Genomic DNA, 24127 nt, shown 5'->3' with positions numbered 1-24127 from the left:
GCTAGTGGTTACAACGGTCTTTCATCTCGTTTTACGCTTGAACAACTAAATGAGTGCTTAAGTCTATTTAACTGAATGTATTGTAATTACATTACAACATCGATGCTGTAAAAACAACCTTGTGAAATTGAAAATAGTCACATTAAGCTTTCACCGGAAGTTTATCGTTAGCTTTAAATCTCTAGCTGTGCATAGAGCTCATTGTGACAAGTCTGGTGGTTTGCTGGATAGTGTAATGGGACAATTTCAAGGGTGGCAGTCAAAAGCTTTCTACCTTTGAACATCATTATAGATTTAAGGGGGTCAGTATACTCGTCTTGTTGGGGTAGCCATAAACAACAATGGCAAGCCAAACTGTCTAAGTTATATCTAGATACAGTAGAAAGTTCCTCAGTTGATCATTTTGGCCATCTGTGTGACTATTCTACATTTTACTGGTCACCCTATGACACAACACCATTGACATCATTAATATTGACATGGATAAGTGTTAATAAGCTGCATACAACCACACTATTGCACATTATAGATGTTTAGTTTAGAAAAATATATGCCATTTCAAAAAGAATTTACGTTCAGAGGTTTACATTTACGTTAACTAAAGGAGAGCGAATTATTTACAACTATTAAATAAAAGCAGACATGCAAATGGTAAGTTAGAGGTCATCCCTTTCCAAATAGAAATACATATGGAAATATAATGAGATGGTTATATACATATATAACAATCGCATGTGAACAGTATAAATATGTATATATCTTGGACGGTTTTGGGTAAAGTTACTTTTAAAAGTAATATATAATAAATATGGGCGGCACGGTGGCTCAGTAGTTAGCACTGTGGCCGCACACCAAGAAGCAGCCCCTGATAAATAAAGGGACTAAGCCGAATGAATATAATATATCCCATATATACTAATATATTACAAACTTACATTACATTACTCTTTTAAAAATTCACAAACAACACAAAAATAACCACAAAACACATACTTTCACACTGTTTTCCTTAAAAAGAATCTAGGACACAGTTTTTAATTGACTCAAGATTGTAATATATTACTTTTACAAGTAACTTTACCCAGCACAGGAATTTAAACCCAACACTGGAATTCGCATCTTGGAATTTGAAGTCTTTACCTCTTTTGTCTAAAGTTCTTCCTGCAGTGTCTGCACTTTTCAATTTCCTCATGTAAACATTTCCCATACAGACCTACTTTAGGTCATGTACATATATGTAAGTCTTTGTTTGCACAACACCACAGTGACATTCCTATAGAGCCACTAAACCACATATCAAAAACCTGTAAATTTACATTTATGCCCAGAAAAGCACACCATCAACATAATTTTTTTTAGATATAGTACCTTTTTGGACATGTGTATTTTTCATATAATGTCATAGTCCATACAAACAACACGTCAGTGCAGTTCATGTCTGAGACAAACTCTCTCCTCTGTGTCTTCCATGTCGACACTGAGTGAATCTGTCTGGGTGTTCATGGATTCAGTCCTCACTCTTGTCATTTTACAAAAGTTCTGCGTTCCTGTAGCCAACTTGCTCTGTGCCCTTTTCATCCACCACATCTTCTTCAGCTTCCCGTTCACATTATTTGGTTTCTCCAAACACAGTTCTGCTAATAATCCCTGAGCCTGCGAGGGCAGTTTATAGAGTGGCAGGCCTCTCAACAGTTTTGGGAGGTCACTCTCCACATTGACGAGAAGTTCAGGAGAGTCTATGTGCACAAGAATGAACCGCTGCACGTCGTCGCCCTTTTGGCGGTCGGCAAAAATGCACCCCAGAGCTGAAGCTAATGTATCTGAGCAGTTTGTTTCCGGATTGTTTTGACCTTCCACTGCAGCATCCCAGTACAATTCGGCTCTCTGTAGTGTTGATTGAGAAAGCAAAAGCAGGGCTTTGCCTCCATGTTTCTTGATGTGATCGAGCTTAGAATGGAGCCACGCTGCCGGACCACGTGAACCAAGATCTGCTAGATTCCATAAGTCAAGAAATACTCCAAAACCCAACTCAGAAAGCAACTGGCCCAGTTTACACACCAGATGTGAGTTGTTGGCAGGGCAATGGAGCAATAACACCTGTCCTCTTGTATCTACACACAGACAGGAAGAGATCATGAGGCAAATATTGTAAAGTCTATTGGGACAAAGTTGACTATAAAAAAAATTCACCGTCTGAATATTTGTAACAGCTTTGTATTTTCCCACATACAAAAATATTATAGTAATTTACAGTAAATAATAGTTTTTTCATCCATACAATTTAAAATTTTACTAAACTATATAATTTTCATTTGTTTCTAGTCCAAATATCTAAAAAAAAAATGTATATTATATTACTGTTAAAAATCTTTACAATTATTATATGTATATAATTTAAATTTATTTCCAGTCCAAATATAAAAAAAATCTTTATATTATATTATTGTTAAAAATCTTTACAATTATTATATGTATATAATTTAAATTTATTTCCAGTCCAAATATAAAAAAAATCTTTATATTATATTATTGTTAAAAATCTTTACAATTATTATATGTATATAATTTAAATTTATTTCCAGTCCAAATATCTAAAAAAAATCTTTATATTATATCATTAAAAATTTTTTATAATTATTATACTTATATAATTTTTATTTATTTTCCAGTGATAGGTTGCGGCTGGAAGGGCATGCGCCGTGTAAAAATGTGCTGGATAAGTTGGTGGTTCATTCCGCTGTGGTGACCCCGGATTAATAAAGTGACTACGCCGAAAAAAAAATTAATGAATGAATGAATTTTTATATATTTCTAGTCTACATATCTACAAAATCTTTATATTATATTATTATTAAAAATCTGTATAATTATTATACATAATTTTTATTTTTTTATCCAAATTTCTAAAATCCAAAAATCTGCAAAAAAAAAATCTCATGCCAAAAGGAAAAACAAGATTATTTAGCTTGTTTTAAGGAAAAACTCACTTAATTTTGACATACTATTTCTAAAAACGACAATATGTTTTGGTTGTTTAGAAAATTCTTTAATTTAAACATTTTTAGATATTTGGACTAAAAACAAGACAAAACAATCTAAATAAGAATTTTTGCAGTGTGCCCAATGCAGTACAAAACTTTGCACTATATCACATATTATACACCACAGTTTACTGTAGTAAAACTAAATGTAAGTGTACTACAATATTAAGAACACCAGTACAACAGTATGCTATTACATTCATTCATAAAGAGTTATAATATATACAATATAATACACTTTACTATAGAGTGGTTTAAATATGCAATAGTAGTTACTGTAAATGACTATAGTATTTTCTCATGTAGAGTATATGCTACAGTCACTCAAAAATATTTGTGCTACTTGTTCAAATTATTTAAAATGAGCTGAATCAACACAATTCTTGAGTTTTTATTGGAAAAACTTAATTGTTTTATGTTTAATCCACTTAAATTTGCAAAAACAATCCAATTAACTTAATCAGTTTGTGCTGGGACAACATGAAGGAACTGTGTTGAACTAGCTAACACATTTTAACTCTTGCTATCGTGTATTAAGTTTCGAACTTTCTAAAGAGTATTTTTCCATGGATTATTGAAAATTAAACGATTATTAAAAGCTTTAAATATGTTTTGAGATCTGGAAAATTTAACTTTTGCTAATGCTAAAATGCTTCTTGTGTACACATGACTGTAAACCTCACTGTACATACCTTGAGAGTAACGTCTGTCCCATTCGCTCAGAGACCCTGTAAGAGGGATATAAAAGAATAAAACATTTCATCACACAAAAAAGGCTTTCTATAATACATCTAAAATAACACTTTCTATAATGACTATAATATGTATGTCATCAAAAGAGCGTAAGATTCACAGACTTCACAAAATGGATGAAAGAACAGAAAATGGCAGAAGGAAAAGACAAAGAGCAGGCTTAGATGGGATAAATGCATTAAACACAGATCAGCACAAAAATATGTGCCACTGCCAAAAGCGCATCAATAGATCCATTGAGAAGAGTAGAAAAAAAAAAAAACTCAACAAAAAAATGTTCTCTGGACACAGTGATATAATGTGTTTGGTCACTTGTAGTTTGACAGCAGAAAAGTTAGCTGCTAGGATATGCTAAATTTACTTCTGTCATAAACACTCTTGGGATTTAGTAAGGTAATGTATAATTATATGGCATGGTGGATGTATTTGGTTTTGACGGTATAGATCTGCTACGCTGCTGCTGCTTTGATTATTATGGCAGAGCAAGCACAGAGACCTGCTACTGCCAGTATATACACAGACATACCATCTGAGAATATAACACGCTGCTGCAGCAAACATACTATACATGTAACCCCCGTAGCAGATATAAACACAGGTGGAGCTTGGGTGGAGGAAGGTCTCTGAAAATGCGCCACAGCTTAACAGCGTAAAATGCCGCAGAAATTTTGAGGAGCAAGCTCATTGGCTGATAAGGAGAACTGATGAGGAGCAAGCTCATTGGCTGCCGAGGTCACAGCAACCAATCTCCTGCGCTATGTAGTTAATGACTAGAAGATTAGGTTCTTTCAGAGTTTCATGGTGGAAATTTTACTTTTTTTAAATATATTTTAATGACTTATAATATGTATTAAAGTAATGAGTTACATATATTTATTCATGTCTTTTTCAAACATAGATTTTTAAATGGATATTAACAAACTATTAACAAGTTTTTTTTCTTTAATGGACCCTTTTCCCAAGCCGGTTACTACATTTTTTATTTGGTCATAAGAATCCTAAATCCTTGAAAGTTTTTTTTATATTTTATCTTTTTAAAAAACATGAGCATTTATATGTATTTACATTCATATTTACATATCATCTTTGCATCAAATTACAAAAAAAAAAAATTTTTACGATTATTTGAGGTGTTTCTAATGCATTCACTGGTAATTTTTTTTGTATTTTCTTGACAACACAATCATGTTTTTTTCCTTTTATTATTTGAGTAAATATAATTGTAAAAAATATATATTTTTGGTATTTTCCCATTCACTGCGCTCGAAGTTTACCCAACCAAGCTGACTTCCCCTGCTGAGAAACCCAGAAATATTAAAAGGGCCCATAACAATTCTCCATTTTTGCTTGTCTTGTTTTGTTTTCAGGAAATGAAAACTGGCTAAAATAACTGTTTAGTCCATGGCATTTTTTTTTCTTACAGAGTTAACAGAATAAAGTAAAATTAAATAAAAACTAATGGTAATAAAGTAGATTTTAGTTTAGTCATATATACAGTTGAAGTCCCTCCTGAATTATTAGCCCCCCAAAATTATAGCTTAAGGGGGCTAATAATTAAAATGACCTTAAAATGGTTTTTAACAAAATGTAACTGTAACAAACTGCTTTTATTCTAGCTGAAATAAATCAATTTTCTCCAGAAGAAAAAATATTACAGGAAATACTGTGAAAAATTCCTTGCTCTGTTAAACATCATTTGGGAAATATTTGGAAAAGTTAAAAATTCACAGGAGAGTGAATAATTCTGACTTCAACTGTAAATACATCCAGTTGCAAACAATGTTAGTAATTATTAGCCCTCTGTTTGTTTTTTCCCCCAAGTTCTGTTTAATCGAGAGAAGATTTTTTCAACACATCACTTTGCCATGATGACAGTAAATAATATTTGACTACATATTTTTTAAGACACTTCTATACAGCTTAAAGTGACATTTAAAGGCTTAACTAGGTTAATTAGGTTAACTAGGTAGGATAGGGTACTTAGGCATGTTATTGTATAATGATGGTTTGTTCTGTAGACTATTGAAAAAAAATGCTCAAAGGGGCTAATAATTTTGTCCTTAAAACCTGCTTTTATTCTAGCTGAAATGAAACAACTTTCTCCAGAAGAAAAAATATTATCAGACATACTGTGAAAATTTCCTTGCTCTGTTAAACATCATTTGGGAAATATTTAAAAAAGAAAAAAATTCAAAAGTGGTTGAATAACAATGACAGCAACTGTATTTAATTGTAGTGTGTATGTAGTGTTGGATGTGATTGATTGATTGATGAAGACACAAATTTGTATAATGACATGGGTCTGACCTACTGTAGTTATTACAGTGTTGAAGTGGTTCATAAGGACTGTGTCCTCATAATTTAAAACTGTGTAAAATCTTACTTTTTTCATATCTAATATTTGCTTGAGTTTGGGATTAGTGGTGGGGAGGTAAGGACATATAATAAGCAGTTTGGTAACACTTTAGAATAATGATTCATTGGTTAATGCTAGTTAATGTATTTACTAACATTAACCAAAAACTGAAGAATCTAGTAAAGCATTTATTAATCATAAATCAACATCAACTAATTTAACAACTAACAACATTAAAATCCAAACTTGTACTGGTTAACATTGGTTAACTCACTGTGAGTTAACATGAACTAACTTTATTTAACCTAAATAACATTAACTAGCGTTAACAAAGACGAATAAATGCTGTAATACATGTATAACTAATTGTGTGTTGTTGTAATTAATTCCTTTTCTTTTCGGCTTAGTCCCCTTATTAATCAGGGGTTGCCACAGCGGAATGAACCGCTAACTTATCCAGCACATGTTTTATGCAATGGATGCCCTTTCAGCTGCAACCCATCACTGGGAAACACACATACACACTCATTCACACACATACACTATGGACAATTTAGCCTACCAAATTCACCTGTACCGCATGTCTTGGAGTAAACCCACACGCACACAGTTTGTTTGTTTATGTTAATGAATAAATTAACTAACATTAACTAATGGACCATTATTATAAAGTGTTACCAGCAGTGTTTAAAGTATAAAATACATGATGCCTATGGAGAATCCTCATAAATCACAAAAGCCAACCTGTGTGTGTGTGTGATTTAAATTAAATGATTTTAGTTGAGAATGCAAGTCATTTTATTTTTTCCACCTGAGAGGCAAAACATCTTACAACTGTGCATGAACAGATGGACAAAGACTTACATTTGATTTTGTTCACCAGCAGAAGTCCTCCAACAACAGTCAGACAAACAACGATCAGCGGCAGGAGAAGAAGAAGACTCCAGTACTGCCGCTCCACTAAAACAACAACCGTCATTACATTTGGCACAGCAAATGTTGATTTAAGTACATCAAACACACACGCATGACTGCGATCAAATGACAATGATTAGTGGTGCTTTATCTTCACACTTACAGGAATGTTGACAGTACTGCACAATCTCTTCATCCACTTTAAGCTGCAGACAAAAGACAAGGAATGAATCATGTTTACTGTGTTCATGGTCTGTCCGAAGGAAATCAAAATGAGTGATGTTTTCGTACCATTACGCAGAGAGGCTGCTGATTTTCAGACCTGATCTTCACGAACGACCCGGATGCCTGCCCAAGACAAATAACAGCAGAGCAAACTTTTTTAACAGCTGGAAGAACAATTATTGATTTTGACCTCAGTGGAGGTAGAGGTGGTATTACATTTCACCAAGATAAAAAGTGAAACTAAATTAAAGGTTCAAGACACCCTGGAGTACTTTTTTGAAATTGTAACAGATGTGTGTGTGTTGAACATCAGTTAAGAAAATGTTCGCTCCTGTCAGCTAATTCATCTTCCGGGTTTAAAATAATTTTGGGGGCGGGATTAAAATCAGTGACGTAGTGCGAATCAGCTAGTGGAGTGATGTCGGTTTCTCATTATTATTTATAGCTGAGTTTTCATATCCTATGAGAAAACCCTGCTTCTTAATTATTCATGAGGGCATGTGCTTTCCAAAGGCAAGGCAGACCCACCAAGCTGTGAGACCCAATGACTGGGTGAGACCACGTCTATGCACGGCAAGCAGTATTGAGCCGTTTATAAATGGTCATATGTGTTTGTTTCTATGATTCACAGGGTTTGCTGCATGTTTTCCCCCGCGATGCTGTCAGGGCTGATACAGCAAAGCTGTTTGTGTGCAGCAAGCATTTTTGTAGGGAGAGCTGGAGGTGGACTTTGTCTTTTATCAGTTGAGTTCGTTACCATTCACACACATCGCCTATATCCATGCTGAAAATTTGACATTTTTACATTTTCTTGCACATTTTATTATCCAATGTTTGATTTTTCCACAAATTTCAAATGCAACTTACCTATATTAGTAATATTTAAATAAAATAAAAGACCAAGTAACACACTTGTTAACTTAAATGTGAAATCTTAATGATGAAATATATGAAAATATCACTGTATTCTATATTCCAATTATGTTTGCTTCATTTACAGCCTTGAAAAGAGAAAGCTTTGCATGATGTAATATATTATTTACCCATAGTTTAGTGCTGTTTTCTGTCCAGGTGTTACAGCACTGCTGCCTAAATCCTTTAACTTCTCTGCATTCTCCATCCGCCTGCAGGAGACACGGCCACAGCTCAGCACTGATCCTGCAGGGGGATGTTAAATTCCAGCTCAGCATCGGCTCATTGTCATTTGTCTTCATGTGGACAACAGACACTGATGTGTTTCTCAAGACATTGGCTCTGAATTCTGTAGGAGAAAGAAATAAGTAAAGTAAATAAGTACAGAAATAAGATAAGTAAAAAAAAGTTCTATAGAAGATAAAACATTTTAGTGCATTATCATTTTTGTGCAATGTGACTTAAAATAAATAAAATTACCACTCATATGTGTACAAATTTCTCAGCATACACAGTTGAAATCAAAATTATTAGCACTTTTTTCTTTTTCAAATATTTAAAATACTGTGTACAGCAATTTGGTCAACCTTAATTGTTTTTAAATGTGCTTTATAAACAAATATTGCATTGTATTGTTTTATTTCGGCTAGAATGAAAGCAGTTTAAATTAAAAAAATTATTAAAATGTCAATATTAGCCCCCTTAAGCGATATATATTTTTTAACTGTCTACAGAACAAACCATCGTTATATTCATTCATTCATTTTCTTTTCGCCTTAGTCCCTTTATTAATCTGGGGTCGCCACAGCGGAATGAACTGCCAACTAATCCAGCATATGTTTTACACAGCAGATGCCCTTCCAGCTGCAAACTATCACTTTGAAACACCCATACTGACATTCACACACATACACTACGGACAATTAAACCCGAACACAATTAAACACGAACACGGGGAAAACATGCCAACTCCTTACAGAAACGCCAACTGACCTAGCTGGGGCTAATTACCCTAACTTGCCTAATTAACCTAGTTAAGCCTTTAAATGTTACTTTAATAATGTTAATTATAATTCTTTACATTTATATAGCCCTTTTCTGGACACTCAAAGTGCTTTACACATTTTTGGGGGACTCTCATTATCCACCACCAGTGTGCAGTATCCACCTAGATGACGCGATGGCAGCCATATTGCCCACCACATACCAACTGATTGATGTAGAGGAGACAGTGTGGTGAAGCCAATTATGATATGGGGATGGTTAGGAGGCCATGATGGACCGAGGCCAGTGGGCAAATTTGGCCAGGACGCTGGGGGTTAAACCACTACTCTCCTCTCTGTGTCTCAAGTCCGCCGACGTACACGTCAAGCTAACTGGACAAACTGCTTGCGGCGGGAAAGCCCTCCACACGGAGGTAAGCGGTCAGCCGGTAAGCGTGAAAAGCAACGCCGTCATACCTCCACGTAGCGTTCATCTAAAAAACTAAATGCAACCATACATACCTCAGGCTACATAATTTGCGGTCTCCAGAAACGTCGACGTAACTACGTTTTCAGAATGAGCCTGGGTTGCATTTATCAGGCGTGACCACAGCGGAAGTTGAAGCCTTTCCAGCCAAAACCCAGTACTGGGAAACACCCATAAACTCATTCACACACACCCATACACTACGGCCAATTTAGTTTATTCAATTCGCCTATACCACATGTCTTTGAACTGTGGGGGAAACCAAGGCAACCAGAGGAAACTCATGCGAACAAGGGGAGAACATGCAAACTCCTCACAGATATGCCAAATGGCCCTGCCGGGACTCGAATTAGTGACCTTCTTGCTGTGAGATCACAGTGCTAACCACTGAGCTACCGTTCTGCCTGTTTTGATCAATATAATAAATCATAACATTTTCAAACTAAAACAAAGTCTTAAACCACAGTAGTCTTGAAGCCAGTCTTGAGTTTTAAATGAAATGCACTACTGTGAAGAGAGGTGGATCTGAACGCTCTTGTCAACAAAATGAGGCTCTGAAATACCTGTTTTATGCCCTTCAAAGGGACAGATTTCAGAACGTTCGGAATCTTGCTTCCAAGCCTAAAGCAAACAGAAGGCAAATGAAAGTCATGAACAAATAGTTTGGGCTTTGTTTTGCATCTGTATGTGTTTGAAAAGCACCTGAAAACAGATGCAGTCTGTGATTGATGCCAGTGGAATGCTGTTATTTGGCAGGGGCTGAAAGACAAATAAAGTATAACATACATTACCAAGAAGGGGTAGACGACAGAAAGAACAAACAGGTTTGTACAGTGCGTTCTCAGTAAGTATGCAGCAAGTCCTCAGGCTGTGAGTTATTTGGACAGAAAAAATTGCGAGTTCACTGACCCAGCATTTTCCTTCTCTTCCGCGTTTCATGCATGTGTACAAGGGTTGAGAAGCTCCCTCATCTTTAATGATCAATATCATCTTATCCAGGCCCTTGTGCGTTTTAGTCTGAATTCTAAGACCTAAAATGAACACAAGAAAACATGACACGTGAAGTGAAATCAGCTCAAACATTATGGATTTGGTCCTACAAATAAGAAATTATGATGCCAACAAAGGTCTTATTTATCAATTCTTTTAAGAAAGTTCTTAAATCTTAAGAGTCAAATTTCTATGATGAAGTCTTGGTGATTTAACAAAGCACCACATAGTGATTGAGCCATTCAGAAACATTTATTTTTTATTCTAAAGGCCCTGTTAAAGTTATGTCTTAAAATGTTTTTACTGCAGGTTCAAACGAGGAAAGATATTTCATTATACAGTAGATAGACACAAAATACAGTTAATACCTTTACACTGCTGTATGTTCTTGAAGAGGTCTGGTGAGGAACACACTACCAACAAAAAATACATATTTTAATAAAAACAGCACACACATTCTACACTGCTGCCTTTAGAGCAGGGGTGGGCAAACTCGGTCCTGGAGGGCCGGTGTCCTGCATAGTTTAACTTCAACTCTAATCAAACACACCTGAACATGCTAATCAGTGTCTTCAAGATCACTAATTATCTATAAGCAGGTGTGTTTGATCAGAGTTGGAGCTTAACTGTGCAGGACACCGGCCCTCCAGGACCGAGTTTGCCCACCCCTGCTTTAGAGCAATGGTCTCAAACTCAATTCCTGGAGGGCCACAGACAGCTCTGCAATAAATTAGCTCCAATCACCTACAACTCACACCTGCTGAATAGTCTTTAGTAGTCTTGAACACCTTGATTAGTTGGATCAGCTGTGTTTTATTGGGGTCGGAGTAAAACTGTGCAGAGCTGCGGCCCTCCAGGGATCCAGTTTGAGTCCTATGCTTTAGAGCACAGGTGTCAAACTCAGTTCCTAGAGCAGGGGTCACCAATCTTGTTCCTGGAGGGCCGGTGTCCCTGCAGGGTTAAGCTCCAACTTGCCTCAACACACCTGCCTTGGTGTTTCAAGTATACCTATTAAGATCTTGATTAGCTCAATCAGGTGTATTTGATTAGGGTTGGAGCTAAAATCTGCAGGACACCAGCCCTCCAGGAACAAGTTTGATGACCCCTGTCCTAGAGGACCGCAGCTCTGCAAAGTTTAGTTCCAACCCCAATAAAACACAGCTGATCAAACTAATTGAGTCCTTCAGGCTTGTTTTAAACATCCAGGTAAATGTTTTGAAGCAGAATTGGAACTAAACTGTGCAGAAATGCAGGCCTCCAGAAAGTTTTACACCCCTGATTTACAGCAACTACTGCTGAAAAAAACACTGGTTAGTGCAGATGCCTTTCAGAAGTTATGACAGCCAGTCGCTGCTTTACAATCTCTTAATGCCTTAACAATTATTTTGCATGCATTTCCTTTTAATGCCCTCAAAATCTTATCAAATGTAACATAATTTTAATATAAAAATGCATAAAGCATGTTTAAAATAAAAAATGACAAAAAATAAACATATAAAACATAAATTTAACATAGAAATCTATAAGACTTCTAACAAAAACAAATTATACAAGCAAAAAATTACTAACAACAAATTAGCATTTTCAGATTTCACATTGTTTGAAATATACTCCATTAAAGACTATTAAAATCACATTGTGAAATATTTTTAAAGCTATAATCAATGTATTATAATTCATTCATTAATTTTCCTTCGGCTTAGTCCCTTATTCATCAGGGGTAGCCACAGCGGTATGAACCACCGACTATTCCGGCATGGGAAACACCAATACACATTCACACATGCACTCATACACTACGGCCAATTAAGCTCATTTAATTCACTTGTACAGCATGTGGGGGAAACCGGAGCACCCAGAGGAAACCCATGTCAACACGGGGAGAACATGCAAACTCCACACTTAAAATGCCATCTGGCCCAGCTGGGACTCGAACCAGTGATCTTCCTGGTGTGAAGTGACAATGCTAACCACTTAGCCACCATGCCGCCCAACATAGAGTAAGAGCCTTCTTGTTAAAATATTACAAAAATCTATTATTTATTTAAATGTGTGACAAGTAGTCCAACAATAGCCACCTGTTTTTAATGTAGGAACTTCAGCTTCCGTTTTCTTCGATCCAACCGTGATTGTCATTTTTCTGCCAAAGTGAACATCTTCATACTCCACCAGAGTCAGCTGCACGACACAAAGGGTAACACTGAGATTACAATCCAGACACCAGTTTCATAAACGTTTTCTACAATCAGGATCTTCTGGAAATTCAGCATTGCTTCACTCTTTACCTTTTCAAGTACATTACGCTTGACAAATTGGTCTGCATTGAAACTAGGGCTGTGTGATTTGGGGAAAATATCTAATTGTGAATTTTTTAACAGATATTTTACAGTGATTTTGATTTGATTAGCGATTTAATTTTGTAGTCAAGCTTCAGCTCAATATTCTGTATCGTAGCTTCTTGTGATTAGAACTGAAAAGATATCAACTTATATTAGCAAACAACTCTGAAATTGTACTTTGCTTGCTACTAGATTGAGTATCACTGGCAATACTTTCAGTTCACTTTTTTAGCAAGATACTCCTCATATAACCACCTGTGGTGCTTTTTTAGGTGCTGGTTGTTGTATTTTCTTGTGCTGTGGCAGCAATTCTGTGACAGCTAAAAATTACCTGGTTTTGTTTGGTGTCTGGGACTTTAAAACCAAGATATTCCCATATTACAGACGTGCTGTTTTTCTTTGATATTAATTAGTCTAATAATGCTTCTGAAGTGGCAGACACCATCATCCCACTCGTCCGCACTTTCCTGTTTGCTTGTTTTTTTATTGTGGAGTTCCGCATAGTTCGGTTGCACAATTCTGACTGCGCAGAATGAAAGTGTGCTCACTCAATTGGCTAGTAAGACTATCACACACAGACTGCAGGCACGCATTTGCTCTGGGTGGGAGGAAGTTAAATAATATATGTTTCATATTGCAGCCTCTTGCGATTAGCTAATCGCAACATGTAAAATTGCGATTGCGATTAGCAGCTGGTGCTCCAAGTTATTTTCACACTAGATGGCGCTCTAGGCTATTTTTTAAACAGCAGATGCCGTTCAAGGCTATTTTTAAACTGCAGATGGCACTCTAGGCTAGTTTTTAACAGCAAATGGTGTTCTAAGCTAGCTTTAAACAGCAGATGGCACTCTATGCTAGTTTTTAACAGAAGATGGCGTTCTAAGCTAGCTTTAAACAGCAGATGGCACTCTATGCTAGTTTTAAACAGCAGATGGCACTCTAGATTTAGCAGCAGATGGCGCTCTAAACTAGTTGGTGCACAGGCTAGTTTCGAAAAGCAGAAGGCGCTCTATGCTAGTTTTAATTAGCAGACGGCACTCTAGGCCAGCTTTAAACAGCAGATGATGCTTTATGCTAGTTTTACCTTACCACAGCATATGGTGCTAAGACTATTTTTAACAGAAATGGGGCACTAGGAGAGTTTTTAACAGCAGATGACACTCTAGGCTATTTTTTAACAGCAAATGGCGCTCTAGGACAGTTTTTAACAGCAGATGATGCTCTAGCTTCGTGTTAAACAGCTATATATCAAATAAGTAATAAGCTGTAAACTAATTTATTTTTATAAAAATAATAATTCAAAAATGTAAATGTTGAGAAAATCACATTTAAGATTGCCTAATTAAGCTCATAAACAATGCATATTACTAATATTCATGGAACACTAGCTTTACTTAATATTAAAATAATAATTTTTGTCATAATTTTTTTTTAACTTGGACCCATACAGTGTATTTTTGGCTTCTGCAACAATTAATTAGTACTTTGCCATCATTAAATAATATTTTAATATCAATCTAATGTCATAAACGTACATTTACATGTAAAAATATTCTCTATTGTTACTGTTTGAATCCCTATGTTTACAAGTGCTGAAGTCAAGTATGGTCATGAGTGTTTGGTTTCTATCAGTGTTCGGTAGACCAATCACAGCAGACTGGGCCATGATCTGATCAATCAGAGCAAAGCAGGCTCACAAAGGGGGAGTGGTTTCAAAACTGGAATCTTAAACCCGACATTTCAGACACTTTGATTATAAGACCTGATGCTGCAATCTATATTATGAGGGAAATAAAGTGTTTTTAACCTAAGATGGATATTGTTAGAGACCTCCACAACCAACCGGCCATAATAAATATACACAAAGGTGATACTCACACTGAGAGGTTTGTGCCTTTCAGAAGAAACCACAGTGAAGTCTAATCTCTTGCACCGCATTTCATTGCTTTCAGCTGATTGGTAACAAACTGCAATAGTAACTATATGAAGAGAAGACAAAGAGATTATTAAAGTGTCACACAAAAACAATAATGAATACAACTGCTGACTTCAACAAATCATATACAGCTTATTAAATGTGCATGCTAACACTGAAGTAAGCAATGCAAAACCTCGGCATGAAAAAAATATTTTCACCAAAACCATTTTTAGAGTAATTTGTTTGTGTATGCTTGTATTTTACAGTATAGAAAAAGTACTAAAAATGTCTCAGTCAATGTTTTCAAAACATTTTTTTTTATTTAACGCAATCACACAAGTGCTAATTTCATATCACAAATGAAGCGTCACATCAATAATAAAGCTTTTCCTCATGAATGCCAAAATAGAAAATAAAAGGAACATTTTTGTTCAACCCAGGCTCATTTTAAAAACGTACCTCTATATACATTTCTGGAGACCACCAAAAACATCCCTGGAGCTACGTTTTTTGCAGTTTTTGTTTTCGCAAATCCACCAGAGGCCACCGTGTATGCTTTTTCAGGTGTCAAATTTCTCTCGCGAGTGCCATTCGCGCCTGCTGTTCTCGCAAAAATCCTGCTGTTGACTGACTGACTGACTGACTGACTGACCGATCGACTGACCCACCCTCCTCCTTCCCTGAACACAACCAACACCAATTGAAAAGCACCGATTGAACCACCCACTCACTTCCCTAAACCCAACCAACAGTTTTAAAAAGCAATCCAGAAAAAGCACTTGCCTGATTTCTGATTTTACCACATTCTCACCATGTTATTTACTTGTTTATTTATTTTTTGGCTCCTGTTTTTGTCTTACTTGCTTTCTGAAACCCCATCGTCATGGTCAGCTCCTCTCTGCGTCTCAAGTCCACCAACATACATGGCGAGCTACTGGACTAACTGGTAACAACAGGAAAGCCGACTATACAGATGTAAGCGGTCAGCTGGTAAGCATAAAAAGAAAAGGCATCCTACCGCCTCCTAGCATTCGTTTTAAAGACGAAATGCAGCCATACGTACTTCTAGCTACATAATTTGGGATCTCCAGAAATGTATATCGTGCTACGTTTTCAGAATGATACTATGTTGTTTTTGTTCTACATTTGTTTTCTTGTTCATTTTCTCATTCATTTCAAACTTCCTCTTGCTTAGTATTATTTCTCTTGGGTTGTGCAGTTTAATTCACAGAATTTCTACAAATTTATTTGTATAATGTAAACTCGTTTGGCCACATCCATAATGCATGTTTATTTACCCTAATTAAATTATAAAACACATTTACAGATTGATATTTTTCTAATCCCTTAACTATGTGGTTAGTTGTTTTTTTATTTGCTTTTTGGGAAATATAGATGTCTCAATAAGAGTTAACACAGACATTCTCTGTGAATTTATGTTTCAAGTTGTACTGCAAATGTCACAACCATAATGCTGAAACAGAACTAAAGGATATTTAAAGTTTCTTTTCTGTAAGTGCAGTTGGCCTACCTTTATCATCTGTGTGTTCTTCACAATTAAAGTTTTCTTTCTGTTTAAAAGAACAACACATATTAAAGATTAAAGGTGATTCCTCATTCAGATTGTTTATATTTACTGTATATAAATGAATAAATCACTTACCATTTGGCATTGCGTATGATCATTTGATATAGACTCATATTCCGAATCCTCTCCTGCAATCAAAAGGGTTAAGTTTATGTAAACCATATTTCTGTGAACCATACACTCTAATTGGATGCTGCTACAAAGACGTACCGCTGTTTTCTTCAGATCCTTCATATACTGATCCATCACTAACATCCTTTGTATCTTCAATGAAGCTCAACTGGATGTTGATCCAAAAACATGGTTTGCAATCCTCATTGTAACAGCACAGTTTGGGCTTGACGGTCACAGCATGACATACAGAGGCAGGGCAACAGGTTACATCAGCAGCGCTGAGAGGGTTTGTGTGTCCCAAGCTGCAGTTTAAAAGAGTCTGAAAACACAAACATCATCCAGGTTATGCTCAGGGCTCGGTTGCATAAACTGTGTCTAGACTAGACTTACAAGACATCTGATTTGTGTTTGTTTTTTAATTAAAAGGGAAGTCTGCTACATAAAACAATTTAGTCCTATTTTTATTAATTATAGGCAGGGCCAGACAGAATCTGCGGACATTATTTTCTTATTTCTGTGCAGAATTTTGTACAAAATCTGCCGATTTAAGGGGGATTATTTTGAAAGTATAGTGACAAAAAATTTAACCCATGAAATAAGAACGTTTTATCTTTTGTTTAAGGTTGACAATGCAAATTCCATTAGATTGCAGTCTACTAAAAACAAAAAAAAATTACTTAACAAACTTTGTTATACATAATATAATATAATATAATATAGTTTCCCAATACAGCTGGAAGCGCATCCGCTGTGTTAAACATATGCTGGAAAAGTTGGCGGTTCTTTCCGCTGTGGCGACCCCTGATGAATAAAGTGATGAAGCCGAACGAAAATTAATATAATATAATATAATATAATATGATATAATATAATATAATATAATATAATATAATATAATATAATATAATATAATATAATACAATATAATATAAAAACCGAATAAATATAAATGTATATACATTTACATAAGTAAAAAAAATAGATTGAATGATAGGCTCAAAAATCTGACATTCAGTGTGGGCCTAATTATTGGAAAAGTACTAATTAATGCCAATTGGACATACTGAACTAGTTTTAAAGAGACAGTCTAAATGTAACTATTTATTATAAACGTCTAGTTGCATAAATATTGAATATCACTAGGTTTAACATGCATCACTGGCTCAAAATTTTAATACAATAATTTAATTAATGGACATTATACTTAAAGACATAACAGACGTTTTTATATTTATGGGAATATTTTCTGTTCATAAATATAAAACATTTATCTGCATAACAAAATGAATTCTGGAACTATTAACAAAACAGAAAAAAGTATTAATTGCTCATTTTATAAACTTATTTAATTTACTAGAAAATCTTACTGCTAGATTATATATATATTATAGTCAGAATTATTAGCCCCCTTTGAATTTTTTTTTCTTTATTAATTTTTTTCTAAATGATGTTTAACAGAGCAAGAAAGAAGCAAGAAATTTTCACAGTATGTCTGATAATATTTTTTCTTCTGGAGAAAGTCTTATTTGTTTTATTTCGGTTAGAAGTTTAAAACATTTTTAAACCATTTTGAGGCCAAAATTATTAACCTCTTTAAGCTATATTTTTTTCAATAGTCTACAGAACAAACCATTGTTATACAATAACTTGCCTAATTACCCTAACCTGCCTAGTTAACCTAATTAACCTAGTTAAGCCTTTAAATGTCACTTTAAGCTGTATAGAAGTGTCTTGAAAACCATCTAGTCAAATATTATTTGACTATACATGGCAAAGATAAAATAAATAATTTTTTAGAAATTAGTTATTAAAACTATTATGTTTAGAAACGTGTTGAAAAAAATCTTCTCTCCATTAAACAGAAATTAGGGGAAAAAAATTAAACGGGGGGGGGGGGGGGGGGGGGGGGGGGGCTTATAATTCTGACTTCAACTATATATTTATATATTTATTTTACTAACAATATGAGTATAAAATAATAAATTTGGCAATGCTTTAATTTAGAATGTCCTAGTTACACATTTCATGTATTTACTATAGTAATTACAATTAATCACGCATAATCACATGCACCTAACCCTAAACCTAACCTACATTTAAACCCTAACCACTTTTATGTTCTTTAATGTTTTAGCTATTTTAACTGGGACTTGATGAATGACCATTTAAGAATATATTAAATTAATTTGTACCTTGTCATTCTTAAATAGTTTTTAATATGTAATCAGACGACTCCTCTTCTAACAATGTCTTTAAAAAATGTATATGTAAATTATTACACTAGACGACTGACACTTTGGCGGGCATTTTCTGTAAATCCTTATAAAACCGGATGACATTACAATTTGCATACTGTAGATAAAAAACAAAGTACACATAGTAAACAACATTCAAAGCTGTATTATTGTTTTGATGCTTGCATATAGCACAGTACTTCTTTCATTTTTGTTTCTATGTGTTTATAGTTTATAGTAATGGACAGTTTGGGTAAAGTTTTTTTTTATTAATATATTTCAATCTTAAACATATCTACTCTTAAAAAATTATAAATAAATAACATTAAGTAACACATACTTACACATTACTTTCCTTTAAAACATATTTAGTTACTTTTTAAGTGACGCATGGTTGCAATATATTACTTTTAAAAGTAACTTAATACCAACACTAAATTTAGGAGTTATATTCTTGTATATATTATTGCATATTATATTGTATGATTATTCATTCATTCATTTTCCTTCGGCTTAGTCCCTTATTTAGGCTATCTGGGGTCGCCACAGCGGAATGAACCATTGTAATATTACTTGAATATTACAGTAGTCCGTGTATGTCATTGCATATAGTATTACAATATTATTGCACAAATACTCAACCTGAGGACAGATGATGTTGTTTTCTGGACGGTGTGTGACCCGCTCCATTGAACACACACAGGTACCGGCCAATAAAAGCAGCTTTAATATAAACGACGTCGAATTCATTGCGTAACAGTTTCGCTGTCGCATCCAACAAGCGTTTAACCGAAACTACTTCACAACAAAATCCCATAGATTACATATACTTCGCTGTATATCCTTTAACTTGATCAGAAAGGACCATTGTTGATCAGTTCGGATACAAAGTCCAAATCTCCAGTCCGGGTATTACTCGAGTCTCGCCGAGCAGGAAGCGCGAAAACTCGCAGCAATGCAGCATAATGTCCAAGTTACCTGAAGAAAGTAAACAGAAAACGACCCTTTAACATCCACTGATATAAACCTTTCAAGCTCTTTAATATCTCATTTCAGCTCCTGGTCCTACATGAAAAGTAGATTTGTGTCCGGTAAAGTCACCTGACGTACAGTACGCACGAGGCTCAGGTGTGTCTGTGAATGACAGATTTCCCGGTTATAACGTGGGTGTTTATGAATCATGTTTGCAGGAATGCCTACTTTCATTTGTTTAGTATGTAAACACGCCACTTGAGGGATAATTCAAACAAATGGGAACATTTAAAGACTATTTAATTACCCTCAGGTGGTTTTAGGATTTTTGTTCTTTGTTTTTAATAAGATAGCTGAAATAGTTGCTAACCACTGACATTCATTGTAGGAAATACAAATTTAAGTCAATGGTTACAGGTTTTTAGTTTTCTTCATTATATCTTTAGAGGAAAGAAAGTCAAACAGGTTTGGAACAAGTGAAGGGAAATGATGTCAGAAATTGTATCTTATTAATTTATTATATTTATCCTAGTGGAAAAGTAAATTAAATAATAACATAGTAACGTTGATTTTAAAGGCACAACTCACGTTTTTATTTATTTTATTTTATTTTTCAAGTAGGTATAAGTATCTTCTGTTTTGAAATTCCTAGGGTTTGGAACAACTTCAAGGGTAAATAAATGATGACAGAATAATAAAACAAATTCATTCGTTTTCCTTTGGTTTAGACCCTTTTTTCATCAGGGGTCGCCACATCGGAATGAACCACCAACTATTCCAGCATTTGTTTAACACAGCGGATGCCCTATCAGCTGCAACCCAGTACTGGGAAACACCCATACACTCTTACATTCGCACACATACACTATGGCCAATTTGGTTTTGTACCTCATCTCTTTGGACTGTGGAAGAAACCGGAGCACCCAAAGGAAACCCATGCCAACACAGGGAGAACATGCAAACTCCACACAGAAATGCCAATTGGTCCATCTGGGACTCGAACCAGTGACCTTCATGCTGTGAGGCGACAGTGTTAACCACTGAGCCACCATGTCGCACAAATTTAAATTGGATTGTAAACTATGCCTTTATAGTTTAGCTTAAACACACTTTTTAAGCTAAACATACAAAAACTTGTCGAAAATACTCTCGACAGGGGTGGTTCATTCCACTGTGGCGACCCCTGATTAATAAAGGGACTAAGCTGAAAAGAAAATGAATGAATGAATACTCTTGACAGGTGCATCTACATATTGCAATTGCGAACTTCAGGAAATCTTACTTTATCCACCCAGAAAATAAAAGCAAGAAAAAACAAGAACACTTGCTAAAATTCATAATTTCCTTCGGCTTAATCCCTTTTTTATTATGGGTCACCACTGCGGAATGAACCACCAACTATTCTGGCAGTTTGTTTTTTTATGCAGCGGATGCCCTGGAAAACTCTTGCTAAAGTTGCTAAGCTAATTAAATAAAAATCACCACAAGTTAAATTTAATAAAACAAATTAAATTTACATGTAACAAAAAGCTGCTGCAACATTTGTTTGGACATGGTAACTTTTATAACTCTCAATAAAATACATATTTTATTATGATTACTATTATTACTACTATTGTTATCATTATTATTATGCAAGCTTTTACTTTAAACTGCTTAAATATTTATTTAGGATATGTGTACACTTACAGTTAAAGATGTAAGTACACTATTAAAACCATACGAAACCGACAATCAGTAAATTAATTTGAGGAAAATGGCATAAAATTGGTAAACAATCTAAAAACAATCTTAGAAATACTTATGTAACTTATTGGACATTATTGTTTGATGGCCACCTAATAATTATATTGGATAACTGAAATTTATAATACACAACAACACAAATCCCACAATTAAAAAAAAACTCAAGAAGGTCAAATGATCACTAAAATATTACTGCAAGCTTGAAGTAAGCTAAAGTTAAAATCACAATAAAATACACAAAAATATATTACTCTAGCTATAAAAATTTTTTTAAAAGTTACTTACTGCATCGAGGTCTTAATAAGAGGAGAGTAAGATGCAAGAGTGGGTACAGTAAATGCTCATATGACTTCACATATGCCACACAATCATTAAATGAGACGCTGAGTGATTTCTGAGTGTGCATGAGAGACTCACCCCTCCCATCTGAGAATCAAAACACACACACAAACACACACACACACACACAAATGCAAATGACCTCCGTTGAAAACCTTAAAAGTAATGCTTGCTCAAAATTAACCGGGCTGCTATATGATATTAGTTATTTGCAGCTTCGTAAAACTGTAACCACTGCCAGGTGCAAAGTCCTGTTCTCTGTAACCAAGTGGATTTGTTTAGCGCCTCTATATTTCTTGTTTCATGGCAACTGATTTTAATAATACACCTGGATTTAAGAGTCAATTAATAACCGACAGTAACCACCCAAACAGAGAGTAATGCAGTCCCTCCTGAGAATTTATTCAGAGATAATACAGATAATCCCTATGACTAGTTATCACAACAGTATAAATGTGCTGAAATTTAATAATATAGTGTTTATTGTGACCATAGACACTTCAAAATACAGTGAATACTGATCATTTGAACATTTGCTTTCATTATTATTCATATATTGTTTGTGGCACCAAGATTTTATGGGATATTTCTTTTCAAACACTAATCTGAAAAAATTAATTAACTCAAAAAATTATATTTGCTGCTTGTTCTAACTACTGGATCTGAAGTCAGATCTGAGTTTCAGTTGTAATGTCAAAGCAGTAAATAAATCAGCATACTATCATTTCAAAAAGATTGTAAGAATTAGATGCTTTGTTTCTATTGAGGATTTAAAGAAACTTGTTCATGCTTTTATCAGCAGCAGGGTGGATTACTGTAACAGACTCCTCACTGGCCTTCCCAAAAAGACAGTCAGACAGTTGCAGCTCGTCCAGAACGCTGCTGCCAGGATTCTGACCAGAACCAAAAAATCTGGTACACTGGCTCCCAGTTACACTCAGATTAGATTTGAAAATATTATTACTTGGTATAAATCACTAAATGGCCTAGGACCTCAATACATAATAGATATACTCACTGAATACAAACCAAACAGTTCACTCAGATTTTTAATATCAAGTAAATTAGAAATTCCAACAGTTCAGTCAAAGCAGGGTGAATCCGCCATCAGCTACAGAGCCCCCCGCTGCTGGAATCAGCTTTCAGAAATGATCAGATGTGCTTCAACATTAGGCACATTCAAATCAAGACTGAAAACACATCTGTTTAGCTGTGCCTTTACTGAATGAGCACTGTGCTACATCCGACACATCATATTATGTCTTTTTTTTTGTTTGTTTTCCATTCTTTTACAACCTCTTTTAACACATTTTAATCTGTTTTTAATCATTTTTATTCTCTGTTGTTTTTATTTTCTCATACTTGTTTATTTTATTCCTGTTTATGTAAAGCACTTTGAATTATTTATGAAATTATGTATGAAATGTGCTAGATAAATAAACTTGCCTTGCCTTACTTATTTTAAATGAGGTTGAAACAACACAATTCTTAAGTTGTTTTGGGGATAACTTCATTGTGTTATGTTCAATCCACCTAAATTTGTAAAAAGGATTAAGTTAACTTAACTAATTTGTGTTGGGACAACATAAAGGATTTAGGTTAACTTTTTTGTTTTCACAAATTTAAGTGTATTGAACATAAAACAATGAAGTTATTCCAAATTAAAACTCAATAATTGTGTTGTTTCCGCTCATTTTAACAAAGTAGTACAAACAACAAACATTTTTTGAGTGCTTATAGGCCTGTTGTTTAATAACACTTGCTTAACAAGTGTTAATTTCACTAAACTAATGATCAAACGTTATTGCAGTGCAATTTATTACGATTAGGCGATGTTATCTGCTTGGTTAAGGGTTAATAACTTTAATAGAGACAGTACATAATAAAGTTCAGCTGTATTTTTAAGTAACTTCAGCAACGTAAAAAGCGATTAGTTGACTTTATTTTTAAACAGTGAGTACAATTACTATAATTATCAAAATTAAGTTAAGTCAACTTAACCGTTTCAAGCTGCAATGGGTATACTTACATTGTTTTAAGTAAAGTCAACTTGGTTTGCAATTGGTTTACTTTAACTAATCACTTTATACAGTGTGTTAACAAATGTCGCTCACTGTTGAACATTTCCTAATCAGAGCCTGTTGTAACTACATATTGTACTTTATAATCCTTTGCAATTGAATTTGTTTGAAAATATGCTTACTCTGGACATCTA

At 34.6% G+C, this 24127-nt stretch overlaps 1 protein-coding gene across 4 annotated transcripts; it reads right to left on the bottom strand.

The window, feature by feature from the left end:
- Window positions 1-1003: 1003 nt before the first annotated feature.
- On the bottom strand, window positions 1004-21940 carry il17rc (interleukin 17 receptor C). 4 transcript variants are annotated; one of them, XM_056467696.1, is made up of 17 exons: window positions 21859-21940; window positions 19498-19833; window positions 16718-16940; window positions 16583-16635; window positions 16451-16490; window positions 14880-14980; window positions 12741-12840; window positions 11031-11075; window positions 10582-10703; window positions 10375-10431; window positions 10236-10293; window positions 8334-8551; window positions 7357-7413; window positions 7229-7271; window positions 7015-7110; window positions 3734-3769; window positions 1004-2111 (listed from the first exon to the last, which is right to left on the bottom strand). In XM_056467696.1, exons 2-17 carry the CDS (start codon window positions 19627-19629, stop codon window positions 1423-1425), a joined length of 2070 nt encoding a protein of 689 aa, XP_056323671.1. In that variant the 5' UTR covers window positions 19630-19833; window positions 21859-21940; the 3' UTR covers window positions 1004-1422. The 4 variants fall into 4 exon arrangements, with proteins under 4 accessions (XP_056323671.1, XP_056323668.1, XP_056323670.1 ...); XM_056467693.1 differs by having other exon boundaries at window positions 10375-10703; XM_056467695.1 differs by lacking the exon at window positions 21859-21940 and adding an exon at window positions 19925-19984 and having other exon boundaries at window positions 10375-10703.
- Between the last annotated feature and the right edge of the window lie 2187 nt (window positions 21941-24127).

This window comes from Danio aesculapii, chromosome 11 (assembly GCF_903798145.1).
Source record: "Danio aesculapii chromosome 11, fDanAes4.1, whole genome shotgun sequence".
NCBI classification, from domain to species: domain Eukaryota; kingdom Metazoa; phylum Chordata; class Actinopteri; order Cypriniformes; family Danionidae; genus Danio; species Danio aesculapii.
The sequence above is the reverse complement of the archived record's forward strand: the minus strand, read 5'-3'. Positions and strand labels throughout refer to the sequence as shown.